Here is a 25,094-nt window from a genome sequence, read left to right on the forward strand (position 1 = left end):
CTCTGTAGACATTAAGTAATAACTCCTCATTCCCCTTCCCCTCAGACCCTGATAACCTCTAATCTACTTTCTATATCTACAAATTTGCGTATCCTGGATACCTCATATAAATAGAGTAATTCCATATTTGTCTTGGCATTAAATCACTTAGCTTATTTCTCTTAGCATAATGTCTTCAAGGTTCATCCATGTCATAGCATGTTTTAGAACTTCATTCCTTTATTTGGCTGAATAACAGTCCATTCTATATATATTCCACATTGTTTATCCACTCATCAGTTGATGGACACCTGAATTCTTTCTACCTTTTGTCTATTATGAATAATACTGCATTTAACATTGCCATACAAATATCTGGTCAAGTCCTGCTTTCAGTTCTTTTGGGAACTATACATAGGAGTAGAATTGCTGGATCACATGGCAATTATTTAACTTTTTGAGAAACTGCCAAACTTCCATTGGAGCTACACCATTTTACATTCCCATCAGTAACGCACAAAGATTCCAATTTCTGCAGATCTTCACCAACATTAGCTATTTTCCATTGTATTGGTAATAGCCACTCAGATAGGTGTGAAGTGTTGTTTTACTGTGATTATGATTTGCATTTCTCTGACTAGGGTTGAGCATTTTTACATGTGCTATTGGCCATTTCTAGTATTAGGTATTTTGTTCATTTTGCATCTAAGCTGTTTTTTGTTGTTGAGTTGGGGCAGTTTTTATATATTCTGGTTTATATATAAAATAAAATCGTTTATATTCTGGTATATATATATATATGTTTATAGTTATAGTTTTCACTCTTATGTTTGGTTCTTTAGTCCATTTTGAGTTAATTTTTGTATATGGTGTAAATGTAGGGTCCAGCTTAATATTTTTTGCATGTTGATATCCAGTTTTCCTTGCAGCATTTATTGAAGACTATTCCTTTTCCCCCATTGGATGGTTGGCACTCTTGTCAAAAAACAGTTGAAGTTGACCGTATACATTCAAAGGTTTATTTCTGGGCTCTACTCTATTCCATTAGTCTATATATCTATCTTTATTCCAGTACCATGTTTGTTTGTTTGTGTTTTGGTTACTATTGCTGTGTAATAAGTTATGGAATCAGGAAATGTGAGTCTTTCATATTTGTTCATTTTCAAGATTGCTGCCTAATAGTGGTCTCTTGATTCCATATGAATTTTAGGATGTTTTTCTATTTCTACAAAAAAGTCACTGGGATTCCAATAAGGATTCCATTGAATCTATAGATCATTTTGGACAACACTGTCATCTTAGCAATATTAAGTCATGTAGCCCATGAACATAGGATGCCTTTACATTTATTTAGGTTTTTAAATTCTTTTAACAATGTTTTGTAGTTTTCTGTGTTACCAGTCTTTCACCTCTTTAAGTTTATTATTAAGTATTTTATTTTTTTTGGTGCTATTGTAAATGTAATTATTTTCTTAATTTCTTTTTTGAATTATTATTGTGTAGAAATGCAACTGAATTTTGCATGTTGATTTTGTATCATGAAATATTGCTGAATTTGTTAGCGCTAACAGATTTTTTGTATTTTTTTTTTTTTTGGATTTTCTACACATAAGATAATATCACCTGCCAACAGAGATAATTTTACTTCTTCCTTTCCAATTTAAATGTCTTTGCTTTTCTTGCCTAACTGACCTGTCTAGAATTTCCAGTAGTGTCTTGAATAGAAGTGGCAAACATGGGCATCATTGTCTTTTTCCTGTCCTAGAAGAAAAACTTTCAGTCTTTGGTATAATTTTGGGACTTATGATTTTTTTCTTATTTGGTATGATATTAGCTGTGGGTTTTTTTAGCCCAGAGCCAGAGGGTGTGATCTGCTAATATTCACCATCTTTCAAATCTACCCAGAATATGTCTGCCCTTGGAAGATGGGAACTGCCACTTAGTGGTCTAGCCAAGTAAATCAGTTTTCCCACAATATGGATATGTGCCAAAAAGAGGGACTGCTCTCTTCACCAACTGTTTTGCCAATTTTGCAAAGTTGACAGTAGGGAAGTGGATGTTCCCCTGCTGCCACAACCCATGCAATGTAGACTTTCTGCAACACAGAGTTGTTGCCGTGCCGAAACTACCCAGCAAAGCAGTTCCACTCCAGGGAGCTAGGAGCTTTGGGGAACCACCTGGCACTCAGCTCCCAACCTTGTTAAAATAGTGTTTCCACAAGGTAGAGCAATGGAGATATGGGTGTATTGCCTAGCATCATTACCAAGGCCTCCCAGTATTCTTAGCTATTATCTATAACTTTGTTGAATAAATACTTCTCAATCTATTGTAATCCCTTTGATCAGTCTCTGGAACATTTGATTGAGTATCCTTGCTAATACTGATCAGTTTAATAGTTGTCTCTACAAGGAAGAGATTTTCCTAAGATCCTCACATGGCCATTCTGGAAGGACTCTCACTTTCTTGATATCTTTGACACACAAAAATTTTAAATTTTGATTAGGTCATATTTAAATTTTTCTTGCTTGTGCTTTTTGCATCATATCTAAAAGGGCTTTGCCTAACTCAAGATCACAAAGATTTACTCCTATATTATAGTTTTAAAATTTTACCTCTTATGGTTAGGTCTTTGATCCATTTTGAATTCATTTTTGTGCATGGTGTGAGATAGGTATCTGAGTTTATAATTTTTCTTTTGGATATCCAATTGTTCCAGCATCATTGTTGTGAATGCTATTCCATGAGTCTTCTGATTCATGAACATAGGATATCTCTCCATTTATTTACCTCTTCTTTAGGGTATTTTAGGAGAGTTTTTTTTTGTTTTTCAATTTATAAGTCTTATACTTCCTTTATCAAATTTATTTCTAAATACTTTATTCTTAATATATTGTAAAAGGTCTGTTACTCTCCTTTTCAGATTGTTCATTACTAGTGTATACAAATACAATTGATTTTTATAGGTTGATCCTTATATTTTTCTATCTAGTGTAACAAACTTAATGGCTTAGAACAATTCCTTTTATTATTTCATAGAAGTCTGAGCGTGTGGGCAGCCCAGGTGTCTCAGCAGTTCAGCACCGCCTTCGGCCCAGGGCGTGATCCTGGAGACCCAGGATCAAGTCTGGCATCAGGCTCCCTGCATGGAGCCTGCTTCTCCTCCCTCTGCCTGTGTCTCTGCCTCTCTCTCTCTCTCTCTCTCTCTCTCTCTCTCTCTCTCCCTCTCTCCCTCTCTCCCTCTCTCTCTCTGTCTCTCATGGGTAAATAAATCTTAAAAAAAAAGTCTGAGCGTGGCTGAATTGAGTTCTCATATTAGGATCTCACAAGTTCAAAATCAAGGTGCTGGCAGGGCTGTATTTCTTTCTAGAGATTCAGGGAAAGAATTTGCTTACAAACTCACTCAGATTTTGGCAGAAATCATTTCCTTCTTATATGGCCCTTTCTGTCTTAAAGCTAGCAATGGTGGTTTGAATTCTTCTTATGCTTCAAATCCCTCTGATTGTCCTTCCATGTGCCAGAAAAAGTTCTCTGCTCTTTTTTAAAGATTTTATTTATTCATGAGAGACACAGACAGAGAGGCAGAGACATAGGCTGAGGGAGAAGCAGACTCCCTGCAGAGAGTCCGATGTGGGACTCCATCCCAAGACCCCAGGATTACAACCTGTGCCAAAGGCATACACTCAACCACTGAGCCACTCAGGTGCCCCAAAAGTTCTCTACTTTTAAGAGCTTTTAAGATTACATCAGGTCCACTATAGTAATCCAGGATAATCTCTCCCTATTTTAAAGCCAAATAGTAACTTTAATTACATCTTCAGTATCCCTTTTGCAATGTAGTGTAACATATTCACAGCTATAACTCCAGGAGGTGAAGATCATGGAGGCCAGAATTCTACCTATCAACATCTCATTTCCTGCAAACTTAAATTTACTTATTCAGGTAATGTTTTAGTGAATTTGTAACCTAACAACTAAAGTGTTCACTCCTTGGTGAGTTACAAACAGGTGAAGTTGTCACACAAAGAAAACTTTACTTCAACAAATAAGGAAATCATGAGAAATAGCTTCCAAAGCCATGACTCCTGAGTGGAGATAAATGGATTTCTTTTATTTAGGGATAGGATGAATATTCAGAAAAGTTGGGGAGGGATTTGTCGTTGCATGTAGAGGTTTATCATATACGCGTATTTAGGAAATAGGCCTTTACATGCATTGTATGTTATGCTAATGAGGTTTGTATTCCTTCTTGGGCAGAGATTATAATGAAGTAGAAGTTACTGTCAGACATTCCATGGTCCATCTGCACAAGTGTGAGTCTGTGGTCAAGCTCAAACTAGTCTAAGCCTACCCAAGCTCTTCCTGTTGTTTGCCTCTAAAAGATAAGGATAACATTCTTGTGAAGAAGGAGTAGTCACTGAGGGTCTTGCTGGTGACCGTTTTAACTTCATTAACCCTATGGAGCATAGTTTCAAATCCCTTAGGGTTTTCTCTATGCAGGATCATGTCTACAAATGAAGATGATTTCACTTTTTTTTTCCAATCTGGATACCTTTTATTTCTTACTTTCATCTAATTGCCCACACTATACTTTCTAGTACAATGTTTAATAAAAGTAGTGAGAAGAGACATTCTTGTCTTTTTCCTGAACTTTTTTTTAAAGATTTTATGTATTGGTTCATAAGAGACACAGAGAGAGAGGCAGAGGGAGAAGCATGCTACCTGCAGGGAGCCTAATGTGGGACTCCACCCCAGGACCCTTGGATCATGACCTGAGCCAAAGGCAGATGCTCAACCATTGAACGACCCAGGCATCCCTTTTTCCTGATCTAAAGAGGAAAACAATCTCTCTCCATTAAGTATATTAGCTGCAGTTTTTTCATAGATGACCTTTATCAAGTTGAGGAAGTTTAAATTTATTCCTAGTTTTTGTAGGATTTTTATCATGAATAGATACTGGCTTTTGTCCAGGGCTTTTTCTAAAACTATGAAGATGATCATGTCATTTTTTCCTTTATTAATATTGTACCAATTTATTTTTGTGTTCCTCAAATAAATTCCACTTGGTCATAATATATAATCTTTTTCATACGTTGTTAGATTCAGTTTGCTAGTATTTTGTTGAGTTTGTGTTTGTATTCATGGCACTATTTCCTCTTTAACTGTTTGGTAGAACTCATCATTGAAACCATCTGGACCTGGGTTTTTCTTTGCAAAAAGATTTATAATTATTAATTCAGTCTCTTTGTTACCCATCTGATTTTGTTTACAGGGATTCTATCAAGTACAGTAGCCCTAAGGTATACTCTAGCTGGCATTGTTGCTGATCTGGCCCACTGTGAATGAGCTGAATACAATTGCCATTGATTGTTAGCTTACATAATTAAACAAATAGAGTAGTTTCTTATGTTGGTGCTTTGGAAATCATTATAGATACAAGTTTGTATGTCATTTAATTTTAAGTAGTTTTAAAATTTGGGTAGCCCGGGTGGCTCAGCGGTTTAGCACCACCTTCAGCCCAGGGCCTGATCCTGGAGACCCAGGATCGAGTCCCACGTCAGGCTCCCTGCATGGAGCTGCTTCTCCCTCTGCCTGTGTCTCTGCCTCTCTCTCTCTCTCTCTCTCTCTTTCTCTCTCTCTCTCTGTGTGTGTGTGTGTCTCATGAATAAATAAATAAAATCTTTAAAAAAAGTAACAATGACTTCTTTATCAGAAACCAGCTCTTCCAAATAAGAGTTGAAAATGTATAATCTTTTATTTTAATTTTTTGAAGGTTTTGCAAACTTTTCTTCCTCCCTACAAAATATGTGCACTCCAAATAGAGAAATTCACCCTCTGTCCCCTTGTTTAGGACTGTGCTGCTTCTCATTGATATTTTTCCTTTAAATACAATTTTTCTGATTAGCTGTTTTTAACATGTTCTTTTCAGTGGAAATTCTGATATATGTTGGCTTGCTTCATTCAGTTTGTATACTTTGCCTCGAGTGACTACTATATGCCAGGCATTGTGCTAGGACCTCATGAGAAAGCTTTCTGTGAGGATTCAGATTAACTTGGCATATTACATGTATATAGAAAAAGTAACCCTATGGAAAGGTATGTGAAAGTCAAGATTAAGTCCATAAATGGACTACTAGTGGTATCGGTAATGATTTCACAATAATCTGATGAATGCATAACACAGAACAATTTGTACATATTTCATTTTGAAAAGCATATACTAAAATCTCATATATATAGGTGTGGGTGTATGAAGAGAGGGAGAGAGAGATCTTATATTAACAGTATAATAATTGCTCATAATATTACTCCTCTTTTGGAAGTTTCTGTGAGTTACATTGCTTTTTTCTGATTTCTAAAGGAAAAACAAGAAGAGAAAATAATTGGATTTTACAAATAAGCAGAAAAATATAGATACACATAATTTACAAAGTTCTTCATTTCATCTTGTAACAAAGTCTTGATTCTTTCTCTTAGACCAGAAGATCAATTCAGAAGTTATTAGAATGGGAAAATAACAGATTATATCACAAGGTAAGAAAGTTTAAGCAAGTAAATGCCCCATTTATATATTTGCATTATTATATTTAAAAAATGGGAATTTTTCAGGCCACAAAAGAATGGATTAAAGAACTAATATTCAATTTTAATGTATATTCTTTACAAGTTGTTTTTAAATGTTATATTATGTATCTTATGCTTATTCCTGGATGGCTCTCAGTGATTTATTCTAATGTTATAGGTAATAATATAAGTTGATATTAAAATTCTTAACTGTACTTTCTTAGCTTGCTTTGCACTGGAAGTTGACTAAAAGGAAATGCGAAACTAGCAATATGATGGAATATGTAAGTATGCTGTTGTTTCTAATTACTTTTTTTGGATTCCATTCTAAATGTTACATTTTGCCATGCTTATTTATCATTTGTCAGTTCTTCTTTCTACCTTTTCTCTACTCAGCCTAAACTTTTGTCATTTGGAACATAGAGATTTCCTTCCATCTTCCTTAGATTTATAGCCAACATAAAATATCTTGAAGGCTAGTAATTACTTAGATCCGAGAAAAATCTCAGGTAGTATTCTCCAATGAAAACATGGTACAACCTTAATCTTTTCATATAGGTATAGACCATCACATATGGTAATGGGCACAGCTGCTGTTGAACAAAGTATTTCTAAATGCGATCTTGACAAAACTTGCATAAAATAGTAATTGAATTCTGAATTCATGTTCCTGGTTTTTGTCTTAGCTAACATTTAATTTTTAATAAAGAAATCATAGGCTTTTTTTTACTGAAATCTATACAATCTTAATCACAAAACACAACATATAGCCAATATGGTAACTTCAGCATCATAAACATTCAAAAGAGAGTCACCTGGGTGGCTCGGCAGTTGAGCGTCTGTCTGCCTTTGGCTCAGGGCCTGATCCCAGAGTCCCAGAAATGAGTCCGTCATCAGGCTTCCTGCATGGAGCCTGCTTCTCCCTCTGCCTGTGTCTCTGCCTCTCTCTCTCTCTCTCTCTCTGTCTCTCATGAATAAATAAATAAAATATTTAAAAAAATAAAAAAACATTCAGAATAATATGAAATTTATCTAAGCTTCAAGTTGTTGGCATATAGTATATATTTACTGTATAAACATCCCATTTCCATATCATAAATAAGGATTATCATGTTAGTTTTCTCCACTTTGAATAGCTAGGGAAAAAATGTGCAAATGACCACAAATCGAAAATCCACTATAGATAAATACTTTATATAATGTATTATAAGTTTATACATTAAATTTATAAATAAAATATTAAATATAAATTTAATGTATAAATTTATGTTTATAAATACCTTAGGTTCTTATTATATTTCTAGCCTTTCTTTAATTAAAATGTTTTAATCAATCCATTTGGATACTTTATTATTTTTGCAAACAACTTGTAAAAGGTAGTAATAACCATTATCACTGCTTTAATTGAAAAATATATAGATGTAATATACATAAAGATATTTTTTCAAATCTGTATAAAACAGTTTTAATCCCTTCTACTTTGTTAGAAAAAAAGGGGAGGGGGGGAGGTGTAGAAGGAGATGATAATGTAAGAGGGTTTACTTTTCTGCACCTAAACAAATAACTATTGTAAATTAGGTCATAGAAACTTAGCTACAATAAATAGTTATATTTGCCAGTTTAATTGCTAATCTAATGATAACTTGTAGTAAATTGTTTCTATAACCATTTTATATATTTCACTTGCTTTATACAGAGGACCAAAGTATAATCCTGTGAAAAATGATTATAGACTTCTTGGGTTATATATGTTCTAGTAAATGAAAATTATTTTGTCAATATATTCTTATTTGTTTTTATTTTACAGGTAATACTAATAGAATTCTTACCAAAATATCCCATATTCCGGCCTGACTGAGGAATTTGATTCAGTCACTTCTGTGTTACTTGTCATTTCCTACCCTTAGTGCCTTGTAGATGATTTTGGAATGAAGATGGTCTCCTTTACTGTGTTCAACTTATTCTTTATTATTATTATTATTATTATTATTATTTCTTCTTCTTCTTCTTCTTCTTCTTCTTCTTCTTCTTCCTTAGAATATTCTCCTTTACTCTTTTATTTGTGTTGGTTTAAGAAGAAAATTTGCACATCTTTTTTTTTGTTAAATGAAGCTTGTGTTTTGCACTCTCAGTTTTTAAATAAATACACACACAGAGACGTATATGTATATATATAGTTGCCACTAAAGATAAAACATCAGTGCTGGTGTTTAAAAAACAAAAACAAAAATTTGTTCTGAGCATGCTGCCTTATAATTTTCATACTCACTGTTTCTAAATATGCATCAGTTTTCTAGGCTACTTAATGCTCTGTAATCCCTTACTGGACATAAGTAAATTAGCTTTTGGTAGCTTTTAGAAATGGTTTTACTCTTACTTGCTTTTAAAGGACATGCAATTAATAGCACTGGTTTTGTCCTGCACTTTGCTAAATTATCACTTATGTTAGTGGATAAAATATTTAAACTCTTAAAAAACTTGTAAATACTGTCTCTTTGCATAACATAAAATGTGATATGCCATGGTTTACAGAATGTAATATTACTCTTACTGTATTGCCAACAAATCTGCATAGGTTTTAATATGAATGAAGTTTGCAAGCATCCTCTTGAATGTATAGACTGTTAACATGCTGTTTTATGGCAGAGCCATAATGAGTTTGTTAAAAATTTCAGGTGTAGGGCAGGATTACCCTTTGTTAACGAGTGGATTAAAATTAAAATCATTGTCTGATATATTCTGCATTGCACCTGAAACCAAGAACCTTAGTTTTTCCATTTAATCCAGTAATTCCCATTTTTTCCTCCACTCCCACCCCCCAAAAATTCATTTGACATCTGACACATTTCATAGCCTCACTGTCCTTATTTATTTCCCATTATGTATCCTTTCCCTCATTTGAAAATATACACAATTATGATCTTAAAGGAGTGTTTTCAAGATTTCAGATGTCCTGGGAGGTGTCTAGATCCTCACTCAAAGCCACTGCTAATCCCTTTTTGGAGTTCTGATATTTTGTTTTGGGAAAGAGAAGGCTAATTGAGAAGCTGTATCTAAAGAATACTTCGTGGCTGATTCATAATTGATAAAAATATTATTTTTTGAACATCTTTTTTAAACATTTGGATATTATTAATGAGGAAAGATAGGTACTTAGACAAAAGTATTTTCGTTTATAAATTCACCACACATGTAGCCTTTTTATTGATATGTACCTATTTTTCTTTTTCTCTTCACAAGATGAATGAGAACACCACACTTAGTTTGATTTTTTAACATAATTAAAGCTTTATATTGTGTTAATTCAACTACAAATGTATGCCTGTATATAGGCATTATTTGTAATTCCTGTTGCTAAAAATAAGTTAAAAGTATCTGAGATTCAGTAATATCCTATTTGTCATCTTAACTCTTACTTAGTACATTCAGTAAAAATTTTTAGGTAAACATTTATCCCAGTGAAGAGAACAGTCATTTTTTCATACAAGTTCAAGTCTTTTAAAGTCACTTTTAAAATTCATGCCTAATTTGAAATCCATAGTCCTGGACCAGTAAAAGAAGAGGGAAAAAAGAGACACTATTTGATATGACTCTAATTGTTTGCACACTTTTTCACCTCCCACTGTAGAGCGCCATTACCCCTGTGCTACCAAGCCACCCAGAATTTCTAACTTGTAATATGTGTGCCTGCAAATATCATTTGTCTGTCTGCTGCAAAATTAAATATGTATTTTTATAGACAAGGTGGAAACCTCTGAAAATGCATACCAAATGTCTTGTTTTATAGCTAAGGTCAGGGAATAATTTTATCTGTGGTTTATGCTCCAGCTAATATCATCAGGTTTATGCTTCAAACTGTGACTAATACCAAAATTGTTTTCCAGAACAGTATGAAATTTCTAATTAGCAATGATAGAATAATTTTGAGTGTCAATCCTTAAAATCTCATTTTCTTCTGTACATTTAGAATTTGGTCATAGTAACTTTTTCTGCCATGTATAAATCACACTTGGTTTGCTCAAAGAACAGCAAGAAGTGGTGAATTGTTTCCATGAAACAAATATCGAGACAGAAATAGAGTGCATCTGAAGGTGACAGAATATAACTCAAGTTACAGTAATATTTGTCATAAAAATAATTTGCCAGTGTTTGTAAACTTAATTTTTAAACCTACTCTAATTGTTTTTAAATTTATTGTTTTATTGCTCATTATGCTGGTTGGCTTATCTTACTTATTTGAACTACTCAGAAAATACCCAATTTTCTTTTTTCTTTCTTATATGATTGTTTTTTCAAACTATTTTCCTATGTAGGGGGCTAATTAGCAGTTGAGTATTTTGGACTGCTTTGGAGGGGGATGTTTTCAATGAAATTGGCAGCAATGAATTCACCATTGTCGAAGTATAATGATGAAGTACACTGTGTGATCATTAATTCTTCCCCCATTGGCCTTTTTTTCTTTTATCCTCAGGATAAAACATACTTGGATATTTCCATCAAGTTAGTAGAATATTCTTATGAAAGCTGTTTTTAGGTTGAAGAAAGTTGAATTTCTTTGTTACATGATATTCTTTTATGAAACCTGCTGTGGTAGGTTCCAGAGAAAATAACATCTATTTGCCAAAGTACATAGATCTCACAAAGCTTTGAAATTACAAGTTAAAACTGTTCCTTCTCTAACATTCCGTTGCACATCTCCATTCTCAATGCCCCTTTAAACACCTAAATTATGTATAAAAAGAAATTAAGGCCTAACCTTTTCCAACTACTTTTTGTTCCCTCCTACCCACTATATTAATTTAAGAAAGAGACCATTGTAGTCAGATGTTAGAATTAGATGGAGAAGTGCCTTGTCTTTTTTCAACAAAGATAACGTTTTATTTTGAAGGAAACAGAATGGATAAATTGACAGATCATGAAATTTAAAACCATCTTTTTCAAATATACCAATATTTCATTAGCATATTATATTTCTTCTATTACTTAAAGCCTATTTCCTTGTTTTCCCCTAATCATATATGTTAGTAATAAAATATTACAGAACTGGACTATCAATCACTTATAAAACTGGTATAATTCTAATGCTAGCAAATATGTAATTTAATATGGTTCTAGAAGAACAGTGGTCTTGGATTGAAGCCCTACCAAAATCCACTTAAGTATTTAATGTACATACTATTTATATTATTATCTATAAACACTAATATGTGATCAATTAATCTGTGTTAATATTTAGCACCCTACCATTTTTAATGAAATTTATTCTTATTTTTTCATAATTTGAATGAAGTTCCATACACATCCTTACAAATGTTCCATAACAACATTTGTAAGGCTTAGAACAACTAGGGTTTTTCCAGATGTATTAGAGCTTTTAAAAATTATTAGCATTTTAATTTTGTTTACAAATAAACCACCACTTAAAATCAAACCTCAGTACTTGAACATAAAACCCCAAACAGTATTTCATCAGAATTAACTATGTTGACCTAGAAGGATATAAAAATTATATATACTCATTTGAGCAGTTTCACATATGGAAATATGTTTTGCTAATTTGATTATAACATCCCCAAATTCATTGAAGTTAAGTCCTCTTATGCCTATTAAAATTCTGCATTAAAAAATTCATTTTGCATTTTGTGCCAATTGACAAATTGTTGGAATTCCTTTAAATGGTAAACTATTGGAAAATTTTCACAGAAAAGGAATAGATTTTATTAATAATACTTGTTTATGTAACATGAGGACTAAAAAAAAGAAAAGATATGTATATCCATATCTTGCCCCAAATTTCTCTTTTTTGATTCTGAGCCAGCTTTTCATTTTCATTTTGATGATGGCAACCTGAGAATATATTCATTTTCTGTGGACTTTGTCAGGTTCTTACTAAGTGAGGAAATGATCTAATATCATGGGCTTTGGGCAAGTCACTTAAATTACATATCCGTCTATTCATCTGTAAAAGCATGGGGTTGAACCTAGAGCTGGACAGAAAATTAGAGATAACCTAACATGCTTTGATTCTAGGAATCCTTAGGAAATTTTTCTCTACAGAATCCCAGAATGATTTTTCTCAGATCTTCTACCCTTGGTGGAAATTCTCACAGTGCCTTGCACACAGTAAATGTTTGATTTGCCAACTGGCTCCTAGCTGATATGTGTTCATGTCACACAGACTCAAAGAACCTGATACCTGCTAGACATCAGCCCTTCTGTGGTAATAAAAATAAATTTAATTTCCCTAAGAACTAAAGATTTAGGTCTGTGAGCTGTGCATATGTGGAATCTATGTTTTTGGTATCCAGGCAAGAATTATAACTGTGACAACAATGGAGATATGGGAGGATCCACTTTGAAATTGATGTGAAAAATTTAATATCCAATATCTGCTTCAGTGTCTTACTAAGTTCCATATCCTCAAAAGGATCTGTTGGAACAAATTGCTATTAGACGGAAAGAGAAGTAGTATGGAATTCAAACCCAAGTCACTTCTGGTTTAATTCTTAGCTCTGCTGCTTAATTCCTCTGTACCTCATGTCCTCATTGTGGAAGTGGGGACAATAATCTGGACCTACCTCACAGGGGAATTGAGGATTTTTTCACATATTAATGTGCTTTTGAAGTTGACTGAAAGATATATACTGGATATCATAATTTTGTAATTTATAAATAGATTCCTTTAAGTCTTTATGTTTTCTTTCTCAGTCAAACCCTACAGAATGAGTGTTGCAGTTAATCTGTTTTATCAGTAGTAAATTTTGTTATTAATCCCCTATATGTTAACATGAGTAATTGTGTTATGTTAATACTTGACTTAGGAAGGAAAAGCAGGTGGATGTAAATCAGTGGTTCCCAACTTGGGACAGATAAAGATAGCAGTGAGGGCATCCTTGAACCTTTTTTAATACTTCAAAAAGCATACTAGAAATCATACATTTACCCATAAGATTTCTACTGCATAAGCCAACTAAAACATTGAATTTCCATGCATTTTGCTTAGATTTTTTAAATCCTGCCTAACATAATACTGGTTATCACACACGGATCAGAAGTTGTGAATGACAGTTCTGCTTTTGATTAATAAAAGAATGAAAAAGCCTGCTATTACATACAGTTTAGTAAATAAAATTCTTCAAAACATGGGGAAGGAATAATAAAGGGATCCTTATGGTGAAAATGTTGGAGGCCACTTTTGTAAAGGAACTAAGATTATTTTTTTTTGGAACTAAGATTATTTGACCCTCTCAACGAGTTACTTAAACCAGTCCCTAAATAATGAAATGCTGAATTGTGGTGTGTGTGTGTGTGTGTGTGTGTGTTTTGGCTAGACTGGGCTATATAACTTCAGATTAGAATCTGCCTTCTGTTCTCTTCTGTTCCAGGATAATTGAGTTGATTGAGTGTGTATTTGTAAATTATACATACACACATAGGATTGCAAATGTGGAAACTGTTATATGTTCTAGCATTGGACTAAATATCAATTTCTGAGTCTCAAAGTAGTTCTGTGTATAAACTCATTATGAGCAATAATTTCTCAAATGTCCCTTTTTGTCCTGCTTATTTTGTTGCTTTTTACTTCACTTAATTTTCTTAATTTTCCATTTTTCTAGTAAGTATATAGTGTAAAATTATTTTAATGCCTGAACTTTGAACACATTACAGATGTTTGAAATTATATAATCAACAAGCTAGTTTGCCCTCCTTGGACTAACCACATACAAATATGAATCTCAGCTACAAAAACAGGAAATGCTGGTAGCTGGAAAATGGGCATTGATCAAAATATCCGTTTGAAAAGCCTACTTCTACTTTTTGGCAGAGGATTCCTACTGGGACAGCTTTACCAGAAAAGAATAAAAATGGATATGTCCATTCAAACCAAGAATATTCATGCATCTTGTATTGTTACATACCTTGTGGAATGAATTTATTTTTCTCCCTAGTTTGAGAGTCACTCCCCTGAAAGAACTCAACCTATTTACAGCTGTGCCAAAATGAAGGACACTTGCCTCTCTGAAACTTTCACTGCTGCTTCTTTTGTTCACTTGTCAGATATAAAATTTTATTATCTCAGGATGCAAAATTACAATAAAGTGCAAATCTATGTTAATGAATTGTGTGTCCTTTGGTACATCTCCCTTTCTTCCTTCTCTTCTATGTTTTCATCATTCTAAGTTGGTTACTTAAGGATTCCTTTTAAAAATTGTATTATACATATTGCATATCTTCGTGCACTTGCTAATGTTATATCTAAACCTGTAAGTAATTCACACTATATATTCACCTTGGAGGCCTTTGTTGTGCCCAGTGTTTGGTATTTGCCTAAGTAAGAATTTGTTTCTAAACTACTTTGCATGCCCACCTGTGAACTATAAAATTAAAAGTCAAGTCATATGGCATTCCACCTTACTTAAGCATAACTTTTTAGTGAAGGAAATGTTAAAATATGAAGCTACATGGTAAAAGTTTTGACTCTCTTGTCAACAGTTATAAATTCAAATGTTAATATCTACCTGATTTGCTACTCAAGCTGATTAGCATGCAATATTAGATTTTTTTAAACTTATGTCAAACTTTTGCAAATTCAGCAAAGCAGGAAAATGTAATATAACAAAAATTCAATTCTTCCCATCATCTTTGATAATTATAATTATCTCAAGGTCCTGGAATTCAGCTCCACATGGGGCTCCTCACTCAGCAGGGAGCCCTCTTCTCCCTCTCCTTCTGACCCTTGTCTCAGATCATGCTCTCTAGCTCTCGCTCTGCTCTCTCTCAAAATCTTAAAAATAAATAAAATTATTTTTTGAAACTTTACCATATGGATATGTAAAAATCTATACTTTTTATTGATAATTTCTTGGGTGTGGAGTAGGATCTGCTATGTGGGAAATACTTTTACATTACATTTTCTATTATTGAGGGCTGATGCCAGCTGCCTTTATATCTGTGATTAAAAAATATTTAACACAGAATGGGATACTTACCTACTTCAGTGTAGGAAATTCTTTGGGGGATACTAGAATTCTCCAGTTGTAATTACCATAAATCTGAATTGTGATCCCTGTTCTGTTGCCTGAGTGACTTCTAGCAAAAATCAGAACACTCAGCTTGATTTTATCCATCATCCCCAGGAAGGAGGCTAAGTTATATCAGAGTTGCAAACTAAGATACAGCCAGTCCTCCAACAGACATGTCTTTGACCTACAGACTTTTTTTTCACACATTTTGAGATAGTTGCCAGCACTTAAGAGACTTCACATAAAAATCCAGATTTCTCACTTCTTTTGAGAAATTTCACATGTGAACAATTAGCTAGAGCTGAATGGCAGCCTGCCCTTTTAGGAGGGAGCATTTATTGTTTTGCCACAGTCGTTACTATTTACTCTTGTCTCCCTGAAACTCATGTTATGTTGTTTTCTTATGATATAGGTAAAAAGCAAAATATTTCTTGAATTCATGTCTCAAAATTAAGGAAAAAATATGAACCATGGTAACTACATATATTCTTTTTAAAAATTTGGTGAGTGGGTGGTGGTGATGGAAAGAGTGTTTGGGGTTTTAGGTGTTTGTTTTGTTTTTGTGGTGGAGGGAACTCTTTTCTTAACAAATGACCTACTGATTTCATAATTCCTGAGTTAGACACTCTCTAGAGCCTCAATTAATTCTGACAGTTTAAGTTTCCATGAGATGATTCTATAACATTGGCGTATTTCAAATTGTATGCCTCTGAAGGTCTGTGTATGATAAATGGATAGTGTTTATGCAGCTAGTCAAGCTTACAAATAGAATAGTGGCATCAAAGACCACCTAGTGAAACACAGCCACAAGCAGGGAAGACAAACACATTATTTTAGAACTAATCTTTATACCTTTGCAACAAAAGTTTGGCCAAACACCCAAAGCAGCAGCTACCTTGTTATCTCCGCAGAGTAATATTGCCCAAGGTGACACTTCCATGATAAGAATTCTAGGTATGAATCATAAAATCTATCCTATCTTTTGTTATTTATATTGGACTGCTAATTGTTTCTCTTTTATCACAATATGTTGTGATATTAATATTATTTAGATATTAATCTAAAAGAAAATTTAAACATTTCAAAATAGGCTGTTTAGGGCAGAGGAATAGGGTCCCCAAGTCACCTATCCTCACCAACTTACCTAGGTAAACTTCAAATCATCCTGAAAACCAATGAATTCAATCTGAGATTTATTTTTTTAATGTTTCTCCTTCTCTGATTGACTTATTTCACTCAGCATAATACCCTCCAGTTCCATCCACGTCAAAGCAAATGGTGGGTATTTGTCGTTTCTACTGGCTGAGTAATATTCCATTGTATACATATACCACAGCTTCTTTATCCATTCATCTTTCAATGGACACCGAGGCTCTTGCCACAGTTTACGACCTGAGATTTAAAGACAAAATGAGGGATCCCTGGGTGGCACAGCGGTTTGGCGCCTGCCTTTGGCCCAGGGAGCGATCCTGGAGACCCGGGATCGAATCCCTCGGGCTCCCGGTGCATGGAGCCTGCTTCTCCCTCTGCCTTTATCTCTGCCTTGTCTCTGCCTCTCTATATATATATGACTATCATAAATAAATAATAAAAAAAATTAAAAAAAAATAAAGACAAAACGACTGGAACATTACAGAGAGATGAGTTTTCGCTTCTAACAAAACAACTCATTTTTAGCCACTCTGCACTGAGCAAAATGACTAAAAGGAAGAACTCACCACAAAAAAAAAAAAAAGAATCAGAAACAGTACTTGCTACCACAGAGTTACAGAATGTAGATTACAATTCAATGTCAGAAAGCCAATTCAGAAGCACAATTCTAAAGCTACTGGTGGCTCAGGAAAAAAGCATGAAGTATTCAAGAGATTTCATGACTGCACAATTTAGATCTAATCATGCCGAAATTAAAAATCATTAAATGAGACGCAATACAAACTGGAGGTCCTTACAACAAGGGTTAATGAGGCAGAAGAGTGAGTGATACAAGTTGATGGCAAGGAAGGAAGATGAGAAAAAAAAAAGAATAAAAGACCATGAGGAAATAAATGACACCCTCAGAACGAAAAATTCACATTTAATTGGGGTTCCAGAAGGCACCAAGAGGGACAGAGGGCCAGAAAGCATATTTGAACAAATAATACCTGAGAACTTCCCTAATTTGGGGAGGGAAACAGGCATTCAGATCGAGGAGATAGGGCCCCCCCTAAAATAAAAAACTGTTCAGGGACGCCTGGGTGGCTCAGCGGTTGGGCACCTGCCTTTGGCTCAGGTCGTGATCCCTGGATCCAGGATCGAGTCCCACATCGGGCTCCCTGTGAGGAGCCTGCTTCTCCCTCTGCCTATGTCTCTGCCTCTCCTCTCAATCTGGGTCTCTCATGAATAAATAAATAAATCTTTAAAAAAAAACCATTCAGCACCTGGACATTTAATAGCAAAACTTGCAAATTCCAAAGATAAAGAGAAAATCCTTAAAGCAGCAAGAGACAAGAGATCCCAAATTTATATGTGGAGAACTATTACATTCACAGCAGACCTCTCCACAGAGACCTGGCAGGCCAGAAAGGTCTGGCAGGATATATTCAGGGTTCTAAATGAGAAGAACATGCAGGGAGTTGCTGGCGATGGCAAAAGAGTAGGGACCCCAAGTCACCTGTCCCCACCAAACTACCTAGATAACCTTCAAATCATCCTGAAGACCTACGAATTCAGCCTGAGACTTAAAGAGAAAACAGCTGGAATGCTACAGTGAGAAGAGTCTGCACTTCTATCAAGGTAGGAAGATGGAAAAAAAATAATAAAGAAATAAAAAAACATCCAAGGGAGAGGGGCCCACACGAGGAGGCGGGCTAAGGACCTGCGGCAAGTGCCCCCAGGACAGGAAAGCCCAGTCCTGGAGAAGCAGGAGCTTTACCAATCTTCCCCGAGGGAAAGGCGCTCAAAGGGGGTTCAAGCAGGATCCCAGGAGGGGCAGGGATGCCGTCAGGTTCCCAGGGGCACTAACAGAGGAACTGCGCCCCAGGGGAGAGCGCACCACACACTGCAGCCAAGATCCCTAAAGGGCTGCAGAGCCCGCCGGGCTGAGCCCAGGAGCAGCTCGGAGGCAGCTCCGGCAGAGGCTCCCCGAAGAGGATGCTGTGTGGCCAAGAGCACGATTCCAGCGGTGCAGGCCCTGGAGCCCAGGGCGCTGCAGGACAAGCCCAAGATCCAGCCCAGATCTCCCGGGGCAGGCAGAGGCAGGGAGGTCCCAAGACAGCAAGGATGCTCCTGCCGCCAGGCAGCCCAAGCTGTGCAGATATGTGCCCCACCGCCCCGGAGTATCCAGGCCCCAGTGGACTCGACCTGTGGTGGTTACTGCAGGAGCTGACTCCAGGGCTGGAGAGCTGGCCCCCTCCACTGCTGTTGTTCCTCCTGGTGTCACCTTGTACCTGGGACTGAGCAGGGGCCTCACAGGAAAAACAGCTCCCATTGAGCCGTGCACCTGGCAGGGGGCTGGGCAGCTACCCCAGGTGCACACACCTGATTTTCAGCACAGCAGGCCCCTCCCCCAGAAGACCACCTGGAAGAACAGGGGAAGAGCAAGTTATTGACCAAGCAGCGCTGGAAAGTTCCAGGGGAAGTCGAGGGATTTACAGTATATATTATCAGAAGATACTCCCCCTTGTTTTTTCTTTTCTGTTTGTTTCCTCTCCCCTCCTTTCTTTCTTTTTTTTTTTTCTTTTTTTTTTTTCCTCTCTTTTTCTCCTTTTTACAGCACAACTTGTTTTTGGCCACTTTGCACTGAGCAAAAGGACTAGAAAGAAAAACTCACCTCAAAAGAAAGAATCAGAAACAGTCCTCTCTCCCACAGAGTTACAAAATCTGGATTAAAATTCAATGTCAGAAAGCCAATTCAGAAGCACAATTATAAAGCTACTGGTGGCTCTACAAAAAAGCATAAAGGATTCAAGAGACTTCATGACTGCAGAATTTAGATCTAATCAAGCCAAATTAAAAAGCAATTAAATGAGATGGAATCCAAACTGGAGGTCCTAATACCGAGGGTTAAAGAGGTAGAAGAACAAGTGAGTGACTTAGAAGACAAGCTGATGGCAAGGAGGAAAACTGAGGGAAAAGAGAAAAACAATTAAAAGATCATGAAGATAGGTGAAGGGAAATAAATGACAGCCTCGGAAGGAAAAATCTACATTTAATTGGGGTTCCCGAGGGCGCCGAGAGGGACAGAGGTCCAGAATATGTATTTGAACAAATCGTAGCTGAGAACTTCTCTAACTTGGGAAGGGAAACAGGCATTCAGATCCAGGAGATAGACAGATTCCCCCCTAAAATAAAAAAAAACCACTGAACACCTCGACATTTAATAGTGAAACTTGCAAATTCCAAAGATAAAGAGAAGATCCTTAAAGCAGCAAGAGACAAGAAATCTCTAACTTTTATGGGGAGAAGCATTAGGATAACAGCAGACCTCTCCACAGAGACCTGACAGGCCAAAAGGGCTGGCAGGATATATTCAGGGTCCTAAATGAGAAGAATATGCAGCCAAGAATACTTTATCCCAAAAAGCTCTCATTCAGAATCGAAGGAGAGATAATGAGCTTCCAAGATGGGCAGAAACTGAAAGAATATGTGACCACCACACCATCTCTGCAAGAAATATTAAGGGGGACTATGTAAAAGAAAGAGGAAGCCCCAAAAACAATGCACAAAAACAGTGACTGAATAGGTATCATGTTGAAACTAAATTCATATCTTTAAATAGAAATTGTGAATGTGAATGGGCTTAATGACCCCATCAAAAGGGGCAGAGTTATAGACTGGATTAAAAAAAGCAAGACCCATCTATTTGCTGTCTACAAGAGACTCATTTTAGACAGAAGGACACCTACAGCCTGAAAATAAAAGGTTGGAGAACCATTTACCATTCAAATGGTCCTCAAAAGAAAGCAGGGGTAGCCATCCTTTCATCAGATAAATTAAACTTTATCCCAAAGACTGTAGTAAGAGATGAAGAGGGACACTATCATATTTAAAGGATCTATCCAACAAGAGGACCTAACAATCATGAATATTTATGCCCCAAATGTGGGAGCAGCAGAGTATATCAATCAATTAATAACCAAAGTTAAGACATACTTAGATAATAACACACTTATTCTTGGTGACTTGAATGTAGCGCTTTCTACAATTGACAGATATTCTAAGCACAACATCTCCAAAGAAACAAGAGCTTTAAATGATACACTGGACCAGATGGATTTCACAGATATCTACAGAACTTTACAACCAAACTCAACTGAATACACATTCTTCTCAAGTGCACATGGAACTTTCCCCAGAATAGACCACATACTGGGTCACAAATCAAGTATTAACTTATACCAATAGATTGGGATCGTCCCCTGCATATTTTCAGACCATAATGCTTTGAAACTAGAACTCAATCACAAGAAGAATTTTGAAAGGATTTCAAACACATGGAGGTTAAGGACCATCTTGCTTAAAGATGATAGGGTCAACCAGGAAAAGGGAAAATTAAAAAGATTCATGGAAACTAATGAGAATGAAGATACAACCGTTCAAAATCTTTGGGATACAGCAAAAGGAGTCCTGAGGGGGAAATACATCGCAATACAACCATCCCTCAAAAAACTGGAAAAACTCAAATACCCAAGCTAACGATGCACCTAAAGGAACTGGACGAAGAACAGCAAATAAGACCTATACTCAGAAGAAGAAGATAGTTAATAATGGTTCAAACAAAACTCAATGAAATAGAGAACAGAACTGTAGAACAGATAAACAAAACCAGGAGATGGTTCTTTGAAAGAATTAAAAAGAAAAAAAAAAGAAAGAATTAAAAAGATAGATAAACCACTGGCCAACCTTATTAAAAAACAAGACAGAAAAGACTCAATAAAATCATGAATGAGAAAGGAGAGATCACTACCAACACCAAGGAAAAACAAGTGATTTTAAAAACATATTATGAGCAGCTATACACCAATAAATTAGGCAATCTGGTAGAAATGGACGCATTTCTGGAAAACCACAAACTACCAAACCTGGAACAGAAAGAAATAGAAAACCTAAACAGGCCAATAACCAGCAAGGAAATTGAAGCAGTCATCAAAAACCTCCCAAGACACAAAAGTCCAGGGCCAGATGGTTTCCCAGGGAAATTCTAACAAACATTCAAAGAAGAAACCATACCTATTCTACTAAAGCTGTTTGGAAAGATAGAAAGAAATGGAATACTTCTAAACTCATTCTATGAGGCCACGATCACCTTACTTCCAAAACCAAAGACCCCACCAAAAAGGAGAATTTTAGACCAATATCCCTGATGGAACATGGATGCAAAAATTCTCAACAAGATACTAGCCCATAGGATCCAACAATACATTAAGAAGATTATTCACCATGACCAAGTGGGAATTATCCCTGGGATGCAAGGCTGGTTCAACACACATAAAGCAATCAACGTGATAGATCATATCAACAAGAGAAAAAACAAGAACCATATGATCCTCTCAATAGATGCAGAGGAAGCATTTGACAAAATACAGCATCCATTCCTGATCAAAACTCTTCAGAGTGTAGGGATAGAGTGAACATTCCTCGACATCTTAAAAGCCATCTATGAAAAGCCCACAGGCAATATCATCCTCAATGGGGAAACACTGGAAGCCTTTCCCCTAAGATCAGGTACACGACAGGGATGTCCACTTTCAGCACTGCTATTCAACATAGTATATGAGTCAGGCAACCAAAACAAATAAAAGGCATTCAAATTGGCAAAGAAGAAGTCAAGCTCTCCCTCTTTGCAGATGACATGATACTATACGTAGAAAACCCAAAAGAATCCACCCCAAGATTGCAAGAACTCATACAGCAATTCAGCAATGTGGCAGGATACAAAATCAATGCCCAGAAAACAGTGGCATTTCTATACACTAACAATGAGACTGAAGAAATTTAAATGAACAAGTCAATCCATTTACAATTGCACCCAAAAGCATAAGATACCTAGGAATAAACCTAACCAAAGAGGTAAAGGATCTATACCCTAAAAACTACAGAACAGTTTTGAAAGAAATGGAGGAAGACACAAAGTGATGGAAAAATATTCCATGCTCATGGATTGGAAGAATTAATATTGTGAAAATGTCAATGTTACCCAGGGCAATGTACACATTTAATGCAGTCCCAATCAAACTAACATGGACTTTCTTCAGAGAGTTGGAACAAATAATCTTTTTTTTTTTAACAAATCATCTTAAGATTTGTGTGGAAGTGGAAAAGACCCTGGATAGCCAGGGGAATATTAAAAAGAAAACCATAGCCAGGGGCATCAGAATCCCAGATTTCAAGTTGTACTACAAAGCTCTGATCATTAAGATAGCGTGGTACTGGCACAAAAACAGACAACTAGAGTACTGGAACAGAACAGAGAACCCAGAAATGGGCCCTCAGCTCCATGGTCAATTAATATTCGACAGAGCAGGAAAGCCTATCCACTGGAAAAAGGAAAGTCTCTTCAATAAATGGTGCTGGGAAAATTGGACAGCCACATGCAGAAGAATGAAACTAGACCATTCTCTTACACCATACACAAAGATAAACTCAAAATGGATGAAAGATCTAAATATGACACAATCCATCAAAATCCTGGAGGAGAACACAGGCAACACCCATTTTTAACTTGGCCACAGCAACTTCTTGCAAGGTACATCTATGAAGGCAAGGGAAACAAAAGCAAAAATGAATTATTGGGACTTCATCAAGATAAAATGCTTCTGTACAGCAAAAGAAACAGTCAACAAAACTAAAAGACCACCTACAGAATGGGAGAATATATTTGCAAATGACATATCAGATAAAGGGCTAGTATCCATGATCTATAAAGAACTTATCAAACTCAGCACCCAAGAAACAAAAAAATCCAATTATGAAATGGGCAAAAGACATAAACAAAAGTTACACCAAAGAAGACATACACACGGCCAACAAGCCCATGAGGAAATGCTCTGCATCACTTGTCATCAGGGAAATACAAATCCAAACCACAATGAGATACCACCTCACACCAGTGAGAATGGGGAACATTAACAAGGCAGGAAACAACAAATGTTGGAGAGGATGCAGAGAAAGGGGAACCCTCTTGCACTGTTGGTGGGAATGTGAACTGGTACAGCCACTCTGGAAAACTGTGTGGAGGTTCCTCAAAGACTTAAAAATAGATCTGCCCTACGACCCAGCAATTGCACTGCTGGGGATTTACCCCAAAGATACAGATGCAGTGAATCACCAAGACATCTGCACCCCAATGTTTATAGCAGCAATGTCCACAATAGCTAAACTGTGGAAGGAGCCTCGGTGTCCATCAAAAGATGGATAAAGAAGATGTGGTCTATGTATACAATGGAATATTACTCAGCCATTAGAAATGACAAGTACCCACCATTTGCTTCGACATGGATGGAACTGGAGGGTATTATGCTGAGTGAAGTAAGTCAATTGGAGAAGGCCAAACATTATATGGTCTCATTCATTTGGGGAATATAAAAAATAGTGAAAGGGAATGAAGGGGAAAGGATAGAAAATGAGTAGGAAATATCAGTGAAGGTGACAGAACATGAGGGACACCTAACTCTGGGAAACAATCAAGGTGTAGTGGAAAGGGAGGTGGGTGGGGGGATGGGATGACTGGGTGATGAGCACTGATGGGGGCACTTGATGGGATGGGCACTGGGTGTTATACTATATGTTGGCAATTCAAACTCCAATTAAAAATATACAAAAAAATTTTTTAATTAGTCTATTTTTTTCCTTCTGTAAAAAAGGACCCAATAAATAGGCTAATATTATTTCACTCATAAATCGAATCTAAAAAAGCAAATAAATAAAAACAATCAGATCTATAAATACAGAGAACAAACTGATGGTTGCCAGAGCAAAGGGGATTAGAGGAGTGTGCAAAATGGGTGAAGGAGAGTGGGAGATACAGGCTTCCAGTTATGGAATGAACAAGTCACCTGAATAAAAGGCATTACATAGAGAATATAGTAAATAATATTGAAATACTTTTGTATGGTAACAGATGGTATATACACTTGTGGTAAGCATAGCATACCCTTTTTCAGGGATACAAGAGAATCTGTATATTGTACACCTGAAACTAATGTAATATTGTGTGTCAACTATACTCAAAACATTTTTGAAAAATAGGTTTAGATACTACAACCAGAACTAAGTTTTTCTTTTAATAGCACCTGTATTATGGTCTAATGGATGAAAAGTTTGGTAATTAAGATAATTTTCCCTTATAAAAATATTGGCTTCTACTATAAAATATGGTGAGTATGAAGAAGAAATAAGTTTCCCATAACCCCATCATCTACAACCATTTTAATGTCTTAAATGTTACAGCATAACATTTTTATATGTATGTGTAATGCATTTTTTAAAAGTTTTAATTATATTGTATATTGTATGCTGCATTTACAGTTTCATATTTTCCCATATCAGCATGTG

The 25,094-nt window shown here is 35.9% G+C and overlaps 1 protein-coding gene across 1 annotated transcript in view; it reads left to right on the forward strand.

Annotated features, from left to right (window-relative positions):
* Positions 1 to 14,656, forward strand: part of CHIC1 (cysteine rich hydrophobic domain 1) — a 64,698-nt gene extending 50,042 nt beyond the window's left edge. The window contains exons 4-6 of the mRNA XM_041741386.1: positions 6,454 to 6,510; positions 6,765 to 6,824; positions 8,348 to 14,656. Of these exons, the coding sequence (XP_041597320.1) occupies positions 6,454 to 6,510; positions 6,765 to 6,824; positions 8,348 to 8,398 (168 nt within the window). The 3' untranslated portion in view covers positions 8,399 to 14,656. The remainder of the gene's footprint in view (positions 1 to 6,453; positions 6,511 to 6,764; positions 6,825 to 8,347) is intronic.
* Positions 14,657 to 25,094: the final 10,438 nt, after the last annotated feature.

Source organism: Vulpes lagopus, chromosome X (genome assembly GCF_018345385.1).
Source record: "Vulpes lagopus strain Blue_001 chromosome X, ASM1834538v1, whole genome shotgun sequence".
NCBI classification, from domain to species: Eukaryota; Metazoa; Chordata; class Mammalia; order Carnivora; family Canidae; genus Vulpes; species Vulpes lagopus.